The sequence below is a fragment of the Oryzias melastigma genome, unplaced genomic scaffold, assembly GCF_002922805.2.
Source record: "Oryzias melastigma strain HK-1 unplaced genomic scaffold, ASM292280v2 sc00716, whole genome shotgun sequence".
In the NCBI taxonomy this organism is placed as follows: Eukaryota; Metazoa; Chordata; class Actinopteri; order Beloniformes; family Adrianichthyidae; genus Oryzias; species Oryzias melastigma.
Window position 1 is genome coordinate 19,371 of NW_023417304.1, and position 12,526 is coordinate 31,896.

General features: G+C 37.7%; 1 protein-coding gene and 1 long non-coding RNA gene across 2 annotated transcripts; both read left to right on the forward strand.

Annotated features, from left to right (window-relative positions):
- Nucleotides 1-3,981: 3,981 nt before the first annotated feature.
- On the forward strand, nucleotides 3,982-6,402 carry LOC118598462. Its single transcript, XM_036211157.1, has 2 exons — nucleotides 3,982-4,583; nucleotides 4,662-6,402. The coding sequence occupies exons 1-2, from the start codon at nucleotides 4,094-4,096 to the stop codon at nucleotides 5,147-5,149; spliced, it is 978 nt and encodes a 325-aa protein (XP_036067050.1). The 5' UTR covers nucleotides 3,982-4,093; the 3' UTR covers nucleotides 5,150-6,402.
- A 5,619-nt stretch (nucleotides 6,403-12,021) lies between these two features.
- Nucleotides 12,022-12,502, forward strand: LOC112141199. Its single transcript, XR_002918331.2, has 3 exons — nucleotides 12,022-12,182; nucleotides 12,269-12,348; nucleotides 12,450-12,502. It is a non-coding gene; the product is annotated as an uncharacterized LOC112141199 (long non-coding RNA).
- The last annotated feature ends 24 nt before the right edge of the window (nucleotides 12,503-12,526 follow it).

Genomic DNA, 12,526 nt, shown 5'->3' on the forward strand with positions numbered 1-12,526 from the left:
CAGAGTTATTTACTATTAAAATTAACCTAAAAAGCACATAATCTAGCGTCTGATCAGAGGAAACGTTAACTCCATTTACACATAATCTTTTTAAACAAATTAGATTTTACACCAACAATTTCATGTTTAGGTTTCACATTAGAATGAGGTAAAAGATGAAAATGGACCATAAGGAGGAAAAGAGGCACGTTTTACGTGGCATTCCTGCATTTTTAGTTCAAGTAAATCTGTTGTACTTTTATTTTGAAAAGAATTCGTATGTGCTGCTGTCAAAAGTAAAATAATAAAAACTATTATAATTTTATTATTTTAAATGTTTAATACCTCCATTTGATATATTATTGGTTAAACAAACTCATAACAATGAATAAAGTGTATTTTTTTCTAAACATTTGGGTTTGGTTTGAATAAAGTTAGATCTAAATAAAAATCAATCTAATTTAATAACCAGTTTCTGACATTTGTCTGCATTTAGTCTTGGACTATCAAGCTGTTTGAGAAATCAAGAAGCAGACATGACGCCTGCACACACATGTGCATTTTCCCATCTGTAGAGTTGAGGGGGAGGGAATTCCCGACAACCGTGTTTGTAAAATCAGTGTGAGACGAGCCAGATGATCATTTTAATAGTTAATAATTCTCTTTTTTTCTTACAACAGAGCCGCTATAAAAGCTGCTTCAAGTCAGAATGTCACTCAGAAATTTTCAAACCTCTGAAGCAAAAATTCTCAGGTAAGATTGGTTTAATACTGAACATAAGGCGCTTATAAGACTCTAAAAAAAATGTTTTCCTTTCTCTCTTTATGTGATTTTGACAGATTTTCTGTAAAGACGACAGAGTTCATCGACATGAAGCCCGTCATTCTGGCTGTTTTGGTTCTGCTGCTCGTCAGTCAGAGTGAGTCCTTCTCAAAAAGACGTCTTTGAAAAACTAAAAGTTTCTCCTTCCTAATATTTCTGATCTACAGAAAAAGCTGATATCCTGTTTTCATTTTTCAGATGAGGCTTTGAAGTGTTACTGTGAAAACACGACGGTTTGTGACGGACCCGTCCACGAATGTAAACCTGAAGAAACGGTCTGTCTTGCGACGGCCCTTCTTCAAGTCGGTAAGTTTTGACCTTCTTTTGTCTACCATTGATTTAGCTTTCATAAAGATCCACTTTCATGAAAATCAGAGGAGCTGTAAGCTAGCAGGAGAGAGTGAAAACAGAGGGATGATGGGATATGAGGGCCGGCTTACTCTGCACCAAAAGCCCCGCCCACAACTTAGAGGCAAATATTTCATGAACTCCTGCAGTTTGCAGAAACCATGTTCTAGATTTATGATTAATTATCATTAAAAGATCACTGGGAACACGTTTACAATTGACCAAAGGATGATTGGAGTCAGACTAAAAGGAAAAGGTTTTCTTTTTAAAAAATCTGAAGACAAATTGACAGTTTATCTTCTTCTTTGACTTCTACAGGTAGATACTTCAGGAGGTGTGCAGAACCCAGTGCATGCTTCAACCTGAATGTACCTGGTGTTGCATATTCCACTTGCTGCAGGACNCAATTGACCAAAGGATGATTGGAGTCAGACTAAAAGAAAAAGTTTTGTTTTGAAAAAAACTGAAGACAAATTGACAGTTTATCTTCTTCTTTGACTTTTCCAGGTAGATCCTTCAGGAGGTGTGCAGAACCCAGCGCATGCTCCAACCTGAATGTACCTGGTGTTGCATATTCCACTTGCTGCAGGACTGACTTGTGCAACTGATGCTCTGAAGTCCATTAAAACTGCTTTGAATTCCACAATAAAAATGTATTTTACACACATTTGTCTGTCATTGTACGATTATTTTCTGAATAAGTTGAATGTAGTTTGCTTTGCTGTGTAGGAGCTTATTTTGATGTCACAATTATTATGCAATGAAGAAAAATCTTTGAAAGCAACTTGAAGTTTTAGTTTGGACATTACCCATAATTCATCTGTATGATTTCCTACTTGATGAACAGTCCACAAGTAAATATCTGGAAGCATTAATGTGGACAAATCTAGATGGACACCTTGAAGACCCGCTCCAATGAAAATTGTTTAAATAAAGGAATAGTTGAGGAATATGAATATTTAGAACTTGTAAGTCATGCTTTTGCGTCTACACGGCTAGATTAATAGTCTAATAGTCTGATTTCCTGTCTTAATAAGAAGAAGCTGTTACTTTTTTAAACTATTTTTAAGCTGATGCTATTAAAGACCACATAAAGTCCACATCAAATTTCAATCATTTATAGGTCAAAGATTTCTGAATAATTTCTGGTGCCACTTTTGGGATTCTTAATATAAAATTTGTTTTATGCGGTACATGTTTTGTTTTTTTATGTTTTGCAAACACAATTTGTCACAGCACATCCAAAGGACACATCCTGGATCGGTCATGTCATCATTTTGTTAAAGCAATACACACACTGATCCAAGGTTTCACTTTCTGTGTGCGCTCTGCAGTGCTGACTCACCAGGGAGTGTTCTTCACTCCATCACTAGTGAGTATTTTGTTTGTGTGTGTATGCTAAAAATTAACTCATGATGACCAAATGTGTACCCAAAGTTTAAACTGTAGGATCTGTGGTTTAACAACAAAAAGGTTTTGTGTAAGACGTGGTTGTGTGCACCAGCACATCTGTGTGTGTGTGAACACTCAGACAAATAGACTGAGCTGTTCTGTGACACACATTTCTAGCTGAGGGGGGTTTCTCAGCCATCTGAAACCAAGAGGAGGATCAGGAGCACATCATGACACAGGCTGACCGGGCTTCAAGCTGTGCAGAGGAAGGAGACACCGAAAGGTAAGTGGCTCTGATTTCTCTGCTGCTGCACATAGTGGGTCTGACTAACAGTTTAACTCTAGATCAGCTTTAAGCGAAACTGAAAGTGAAGGAGTTCTTTCAAGTACGTAGGATGGTATGGGATAAGAGGAATATCAAAAGGAAAAGGAAATATGTGCACAAAGTAATACTTAAAAATATCAATATGAATACAACATTTTGTTCTAGGTTTAACTTGTCTGTTTTAGAGACGATTTGTCTTGGTTTTGAAAAAGAACTTTCCCTAGTCGTCGTTTTTTGATGCACTGGCTGTTCATATTGCATCACGGGTCCCTAACCACTGAGCCAGGAACCAGAACTGGTCCAGTACGGCAATGTATTGCGTCCTGAGGACCAGTGCGTATCTGGTACCATATCCAGTACCACGACCCGAGTGCTGTGGACCCTTGATTTTACGAACAGCGAGCACCCAAAACATCAAAAAGTGACGTAGAAGGGTCTTTAACCAAACGCCAGAATGTGACGACTTGGGACTAAGAATGTGTTGAACATTTGAGCGATGAAAACTATCAATGCAAGATCAACAGGTGTGTTAAAGGTGCAGATAAAAGGATACTCCTGATACAACACTTGAGTTAATATGTTTAAAGAAAGTAAAACTTTTGGTTCAACAAGTAAACATTTGTCATCAAGATTTTTAACGTTTCACCTTTTATTATCTAATTTAAAGGATTTCCAGACGTCTTTTAATTATGATTTTGCTGTTTTTAGCCTAAATTAAGAAAAGCTGTTGTTTTTTAGGACATAGTTTCTGCAGAGCGGCAGTAGTTCATTGGAATTTTACCTCTGAGTTGTGGGCGGGATCATTCCTGCTTGCAACCTAAAACTAACATTATTGGTAAAAGGAGAAACTAATAATTGTGGTTCGTGTTAATATGACACCAAGATGTAGGTGGCGGGCACACAGCGGTATAGAGTAGCAAAAAATGAGGAAGAAGAAGCCCTTCCCTGCGTGTTTGGTGTAAATACCAATAGATGGTGCTTAGCCCAGATCTTGAATGTGCCACATGTGGCCAGAGTGAAAACAGGATCCCGTCCACGTGTCACTATGCACATTTGTGCTCTCCATCCAATGAACGGGCTTTTAAACCTAAACCAGTTAAACTTTGACCAATCATTGTCTTGGATTTGGCACTGACGTACGAGTAGCATCATAACCGTGGCACAAGCGATCATTCTACAACCTTTTGTTCTCCTCCCAGGTTTGGACCCACCACCATATCTGTGAGGATGGGGCGACTGGATCTAATGGGCTTGCGGGCTTCCATAGAGCCTCTTGAGAATGGGCTGCGGTCCCTCAGCCTCCTGTCAGAGATGCTCCTCCATGTAGATGCAGACGCTGTCTTTCCTGGAGGTCCGATCTTTGATGGCTTCAGGCGAGCGATTCAGGAAATGGAGAAACACTTCAAAGAGTCAGAGCACATAGCCACTGTGGAGCTACATCGTCTAGATGAAGAGACCGAGCGTCTCACTGCAGATCAAAGTGATTTAGAGAAAAAGAAAAAGGAGCAAGACGCTAAGTTGGGAGATCTGAAAATGTGCCTGGACTCATATGAGTCGTCTTTAAAGAGTTACAGTGAAGCTCGAGAGACGGAGCAGAGAAACCTGAACTCTGCAGAGGAGACATTGAAGAAACTGGAGGGCAACAAAAATTATGCACAAACAATTAGGGATGTTGGGATTGGCCTTCTTGCCATACCATTTTTCGGATGGATCAGTGGTAAGTAAATTCAAAATGAAATCAGAGCTGAATTTTAAAAAAGTGTTTTTTGCTAAAATGTCCTTCCCTGTTTTCTAGGGGGAATCATGGTTGGTGTTGGCCAAACCGACTTAAACACAGCCCACAAAGCTCGTCAGGAGGTGGAGAAATGTGACTCCCAAGTGAAGGTCTACAGTCAAAATGTGTCTGACTGCAAAGAATCAATCGCCAAAACTCAGGCAGAAATCAAAGAGGTCAGCAGCAGAATTAGTGAGATGGAGGCAGAACTGAAGGCCGTGACTGTGGAACGGGAAACTGTAGCAGACATTCAGAGTCAAACTAGAAAAGCCGTCCACCATCTGGGGCTCCTGTCTGGGGTGGGGAATGCAGCTGAGCTACAGAGCAGAAATCATATTCTGATGGAAACCACGATGAAGGTGATGAACGAACTGACCCCAGTGTTGACCCAGATCACAGGAAGTGCCCTGCTGCCCTCTGAGGGCTTAAAAAGCATAATGGAGGATATGAATACCAACCAGAGAAAGCTAAAAGCAAATCTGAGTGACGGAGATGAGAATTATTACTGATATGTGTTTCTTTGGACAGCATGAGGTGAGACCATCACCAGAACAAAAAAAAGACTAAAAAATTAAATAAATAATGATACATACATAATCAATATAAATAAAGTTTAGCATAAATACAAAGGGGGTTTATACAAACATAGACCTTGTCAGAAGATCAAAGTTGTAAAGTAACACACAGGAGGCTCTCGGCTCTTATCTGATCGCTCAGCACCTGCATGACAAGTAAAAATATATTTAAAAAAAAAAGACAAAACATCTTCCTGATTAGTTAAATAGCTATCGTTTAATCATAAATACGTTTCTCTCTGTCACAACTCTCTGTACTCATACAGCTAAGCGCAAATTAGAAAAAAAAGATTAAAAATAAAAAAATGCAAAATCTGTTGATAATTAATCTTTATATCATATTAATCTTGTATAACTATTAATATCATATTGGATGCATATATTTCTCAGACCCCTATTGATCCAAACTGTAAATAACTTTATCGGTTCTGTCCTCTAGGTTATCATCCTCCTACTAGAGGCAGTAGAAGGGCTTTTCTCAATCAGTTCAAAATGTCTTCTTCCATGAAATCTTAAAAACACTTAAACATACTTAAACATGATGAGAATATCTCATCTTTTGTCATTATTTTTTTTCAGACAACTACTTGCTGTATTGAAATAATGCTAAATTATAATTATAATACAGTTACACCATGTTAAAGACGTACGTATAAAATTTGAAACACTATGTAATAAAGGTGATTTCTAGACCTGGAACTGTAAAAATAATAATAATAAAAAAAAACTAATACTGATGAAACGAAATGTTTTTTACTTTTGTGCAGTCTTGTTGTAACTTTCAAACCTATCTATGTATATTTCCATGTGCATGTTGGTTTAATTGTTTTAGAACCACAGTGACCTTTGTTTTTCACCTGCAGCAGTTGGAATAAAAGTTATAATCGCACATAATGTGTTTGTCTGATGAAACTGAACTGTGACGAGCAGGTACGTTTTATGACATTTTTAGGTAAAATCGAAAGACTTTTCTAAGACATTTCTACAGAACGTTGTAAATTTACCTCTGAGTTGTGGGCGGGATTATTGGCGGGACATGAGCCTGCGCTAATTTCCCATCATCCATCTGTTTGCATGCTCTCAATGGCCTCTTCCACCCCCAACCAAACAGCAAAAAAGGCGAAGAATATTGGAGCCAAAGCCCTTTCCCTTTTAAAAACACCTCAAGGTCTAAACGAAAGAAAAAAGACTTTACCACATTTTAAAATAAAACTACAACTTTTATTATTTTTGGATAAACTACATGGTAAAATAATCTTAATTGCATTCAGAATTTACCTTCAAATAGATGATTTCTTAGTACTTTGAGAATAAGGCTCCAGCTGATGCATTAAACATGTTTTAAACTTAAGAACTTGGATCATAACATCAAATACATCCACCAAACTGTTAAGATTCAAAACACAATGATAATAGCAGTAAAAGGTAAAAGTTTACGGCTCCTTCCCCAACATCTGCTCTCTCCAGTGTTTTCGTCACTAGACTGAAAGTTAGCATTAGCGCTGCATTTCCTAGCTGGACTTTCTCCGGTCCGTGCAACCAAGAAAGAAGCTCTCAACACTGGCGGCATGAATTTAGAAAATTATATGCCAACTAACTTTCACTTTCTTACGAAAAAACAAAATAAGTGTAACCAACAATAAGATTCAGCCTCATGGGCTCTTAAAATACCGATATGTTACTTACTACTAATCGTGTGTTTTTCTGTCAGACTAAGAAGGAGGTATCATCTGGAGTTGATCTAAAACTCTGCTGTGAGGATCTAAAAGGAGAGATCGCATCTCTCTCATCCTCAAAGCTCTTCATTGGCTCCCGGCTGATCACCACTTTCAGTAGAAAATATTAGTGCTGACTTTTAGAGCTCTCCATGGTCAAGCTCCTTCATTTGTCTGTGATCTGATCGCCCCCTACTGACCATCTTGTGCACTGAAGTCTGTGGATCAGAACTTCAAGTTTTGGTTGTTTACAACATTTTATGTCATATAACAGAGCAAAATGATGGTAAAAGGTTTAACTTAATGTCAGAGTTATTTACTATTAAAATTAACCTAAAAAGCACATAATCTAGCTGCTGATCAGAGGAAACGTTAACTCCATTTACACATAATCTTTTTAAACAAATTAGATTCTAACTCCAGTGTTTTTATGTTTAGATTAGAATGAGATAAAAGATGAAAATGGACCATAAGGAGGAAAAGAGGCACGTTTTACGTGGCATTCCTGCATTTTTAGTTCAAGTAAATCTGTTGTAGTTTTATTTTGAAAGGAATTCGTATGTGCTGCTGTCAAAAGAAAAATGATAAAAACTGTTATAATTCAATTATTTTAAATGTTTAATACATCCATTTGACAAATTATTGGTTAAACAAACTCATAAACATGAATAAAGTGTATTTTTTTCTAAACATTTGGGTTTGAATTGAATAAAGTTAGATCTAAATAAAAATCAATTTAATTTAATAACCNGCTGCTGTCAAAAGTAAAATAATAAAAACTGTTATAATTCAACTATTGTAAATGTTTAATACCTCCATTTGACAAATTATTGGTTAAACAAACTTGTAAACATTAATAAAGTGTATTTTTTTCTAAACATTTGGGTTTGGTTTCAATAAAACTAGATGTAAATAAAAATCAATCTAATTTAATAACCAGTTTCTGACATTTGTCTGCATTTAGTCGTGGACTATCAAGCTGTTTGAGAAATCAAGAAGCAGACATGACGCCTGCACACACATGTGCATTTTCCCATCTGTAGAGTTGAGGGGGAGGGAATTCCCGACAACCGTGTTTGTAAAATCAGTGTGAGACGAGCCAGATGATCATTTTAATAGTTAATAATTCTCTTTTTTTCTTGCAACAGAGCCGCTATAAAAGCTGCTTCAAGTCAGAATGTCACTCAGAAATTTTCAAACCTCAGAAGCAAAAATTCTCAGGTAAGATTTGTTTAATACTGAACATGAGGCGCTTATAAGACTCTAAAATAAATGTTTTCCTTTCTCTCTTTATGTGATTTTGACAGATTTTCTGTAAAGACGACAGAGTTCATCGACATGAAGCCCGTCATTCTGGCTGTTTTGGTTCTGCTGCTCGTCAGTCAGAGTGAGTCCTTCTCAAAAAGACGTCTTTGAAAAACTAAAAGTTTCTCCTTCCTAATATTTCTGATCTAAAGAAAAAGCTGATATCCTGTTTTCATTTTTCAGATGAGGCTTTGAAGTGTTACTGTGAAAACACGACGGTTTGTGACGGACCCGTCCACGAATGTAAACCTGAAGAAACGGTCTGTCTTGCGACGGCCCTTCTTCAAGTCGGTAAGTTTTGACCTTCTTTTGTCTACCATTGATTTGGCTTTCATAAAGATCCACTTTCATGAAAATCAGAGGAGCTGTAAGCTAGCAGGAGAGAGTGAAAACAGAGGGATGATGGGATATGAGGGCCGGCTTACTCTGCACCAAAAGCCCCGCCCACAACTTAGAGGCAAATATTTAATGAACTCCTGCAGTTTGCAGAAACCATGTTCTAGATTTATGATTAATTATCATTAAAAGATCACTGGGAACACTTTTACAATTGACCAAAGGATGATTGGAGTCAGACTAAAAGAAAAAGTTTTCTTTTGAAAAAAACTGAAGACAAATTGACAGTTTATCTTCTTCTTTGACTTCTACAGGTAGATCCTTCAGGAGGTGTGCAGAACCCAGCGCATGCTCCAACCTGAATGTACCTGGTGTTGCATATTCCACTTGCTGCAGGACTGACTTGTGCAACTGATGCTCTGAAGTCCATTAAAACTGCTTTGAATTCCACAATAAAAATGTATTTTACACACATTTGTCTGTCATTGTACGATTATTTTCTAAATAAGTTGAATGTAGTTTGCTTTGCTGTGTAGGAGCTTATTTTGGTGTCACAATTATTATGCTAAATCTGTGGTACCATTGGGTTTGCGGTAGTCCAAACAGAAAATGTGTAGAAATATGCAAAGATTGGTCAAAGTATTTGACATAGGGAATCAAAAAAACATTTTGTGTAAAATCATGACATACATAGATTGTAGTTAGTGCTAACTTTTAGAGCCTTTTATGGTCAAGCTCCTTTATATGTCTGTGATCTGATCGCCCCCTACTGACCACCTCGTGCATGTCTTCGGATCAGAACTTCTTGATGGTGACGGACCCCTCCAGATGGTTTCTCTTAAACTCTGCAATGCGCTCTCGTTCTCTCTGCCGTCTCTGTGAATTCTTTTAAAAACCAACTTTCATTTGCTGAGCATTTGAACTGAAACTGGTTTTCTTTGGGCTTGAGATGATCGTTTTATGTGGCACGTTTTGTTTTTTTATATTTTGCAAACACAATTTGTCACAGCACATCCAAAGGACACATCCTGGATCGGTCATGTCATCATTTTGTTAAAGCAATACACACACTGATCCAAGGTTTCACTTTCTGTGTGCGCTCTGCAGTGCTGACTCACCAGGCAGTGTTCTTCACTCCATCACTAGTGAGTATTTTGTTTGTGTGTGTATGCTAAAAATTAACTCATGATGACCAAATGTGTACCCAAAGTTTAAACTGTAGAATCTGTGGTTTAACAGCAAAAAGGTTTTGTGTAAGACGTGGTTGTGTGCGTCAGCACATCTGTGTGTGTGTGTGAACACTCAGACAAATAGACTGAGCTGTTCTGTGACACACATTTCTAGCTGAGGGGGGTTTCTCAGCCATCTGAAACCAAAACTAAGAAACAGGCTGACCGGGCTTCAAGCAGTGCAGAAGGAGACACCGAAAGGTAAGTGGCTCCAAGGGAATGAACTGAGAAAAAGAACAAAGGTCTAATTTACAGAGAGAAATACTGATTTCTCTGCTGCTGCACATAGTGGGTCTGACTAACAGTTTACTGCTTTAAGGCAAAACTGAAAGTGAAGGAGTTCTTTCAAGTACGTAGGATGGTATGGGATAAGAGGAATATCAAAAGGAAAAGGAAAGATGTGCACAAAGTAATACTTAAAAATATTAATATGAATACAACATTTTGTTCTAGGTTTAACTTGTCTGTTTTAGAGACGATTTGTCTTGGTTTTGAAAAGGAACTTTCCCTAGTCGTCGTTTTTTGATGCACTGGCTGTTCCTATTGCATCACGGGTCCCTAACCACTGAGCCAGGAACCAGAACTGGTCCAGTACGGCAATGTATTGCATCCTGAGGACCAGTGCGTATCTGGTACCATATCCAGTACCACGACCCGAGTGCTGTGGACCCTTGATTTTACGAACAGCGAGCACCCAAAACATCAAAAAGTGACGTAGAAGGGTCTTTAACCAAACGCCAGAATGTGACGACTTGGGACTAAGAATGTGTTGAACATTTGAGCGATGAAAACTATCAATGCAAGATCAACAGGTGTGTTAAAGGTGCAGATAAAAGGATACTCCTGATACAAAACTTGAGTTAATATGTTTAAAGAAAGTAAAACTTTTGGTTCAACANAGTCATCTGCTGGAGATCTAAACCGCGATATGCAATAGACCTGTCAATGAATTGAGGTCTGGTTCCAGTAGATACACTGTTCTAGTTTTACTGGATCTTTCATCAGCCTTTGACACAGCTGACTATCAGATCTCATTGGAAAGATTGAGGGACCTGATTGGTTTGTCAGGGTCAGTTCTCCACTGTTTTCCTCTCACTTCTCTGGTTGGAGTTTCATGGCTAACCACATCATGTCTAAGTCAGCAGACTGACTGTGCGGTGTTCCCCAGGGCTCTGCTCTGGGGTCTCTCCTGTTTCTGTTATAATCTATTGGAAGGGTTTAACAGTATCTCCGTCTTTGCTGATGATATCCAGTTATATTGCTCTTTTAAACTCTCTCAGATCCTCGAGCTGGACTCTCTGATGAACTGCCTGATGCAGAGAAAACAATCGCTCCATAAAAACTCTCTGCAGCTAAACTCAGAGAAAACAGAAACACTAGTTATTGTTCCTGATAATGACATACCAGAGATTTAGCAGCATTTGGGTTCTCTTGGGCAGACTGTCAAATCCAACCGTAGAAACTTGGGAGTCATTTTAGACAAAGAAATGTCTATGGTCAAGCTCCTTCATTTGTCTGTGATCTGATCGCCCCCTACTGACCATCTTGTGCACTGAAGTCTGTGGATCAGAACTTCAAGTTTTGGTTGTTTACAACATTTTATGTCATATAACAGAGCAAAATGATGGTAAAAGGTTTAACTTAATGTCAGAGTTATTTACTATTAAAATTAACCTAAAAAGCACATAATCTAGCTGCTGATCAGAGGAAACGTTAACTCAATTTACACATAATCTTTTTAAACATATTAGATTCTAACTCCAGTGTTTTCATGTTTAGATTTCACATTAGAATGAGATAAAAGATGAAAATGGACCATAAGGATGAAAAGAGGCACGTTTTACGTGGCATTCCTGCATTTTTAGTTCAAGTAAATCTGTTGTACTTTTATTTTGAAAGGAATTCGTATGTGCTGCTGTCAAAAGTAAAATAATAAAAACTGTTATAATTCAATTATTTTAAATGTTTAATACCTGCATTTGACAAATTATTGGTTAAACAAACTCATAAACATGAATAAAGTGTATTTTCTTTCTAAACATTTGGGTTTGGTTTAAATAAAGTTAGATCTAAATAAAAATCAATTTAATTTAATAACCAGTTTCTGACATTTGTCTGCATTTAGTCGTGGACTATCAAGCTGTTTGAGAAATCAAGAAGCAGACATGACGCCTGCACACACATGTGCATTTTCCCATCTGTAGAGTTGAGGGGGAGGGAATTCCCGACAACCGTGTTTGTAAAATCAGTGTGAGACGAGCCAGATGATCATTTTAATAGTTAATAATTCTCTTTTTTTCTTGCAACAGAGCCGCTATAAAAGCTGCTTCAAGTCAGAATGTCACTCAGAAATTTTCAAACCTCAGAAGCAAAAATTCTCAGGTAAGATTTGTTTAATACTGAACATGAGGTGCTTATAAGACTCTAAAATAAATGTTTTCCTTTCTCTCTTTATGTGATTTTGACAGATTTTCTGTAAAGACGACAGAGTTCATCGACATGAAGCCCGTCATTCTGGCTGTTTTGGTTCTGCTGCTCGTCAGTCAGAGTGAGTCCTTCTCAAAAAGACGTCTTTGAAAAACTCAAAGTTTCTCCTTCCTAATATTTCTGATCTACAGAAAAAGCTGATATCCTGTTTTCATTTTTCAGATGAGGCGTTGAAGTGTTTCTGTGAAAACACAACGGTTTGTGACGGACCCGTCCACGAATGTAAACCTGAAGAAACG

What these genes read in the sequence shown, in the direction of transcription:
- LOC118598462 (XM_036211157.1), top strand. Translation starts at nt 4,094, where the DNA reads ATGGGGCGACTGGATCTAATGGGCTTGCGGGCTTCCATAGAGCCTCTT. An exon ending in ATTTTTCGGATGGATCAGTG is followed by an intron (nt 4,584 to 4,661) that starts GTAAGTAAATTC and finishes CCTGTTTTCTAG; the next exon opens with GGGGAATCATGGTTGGTGTT.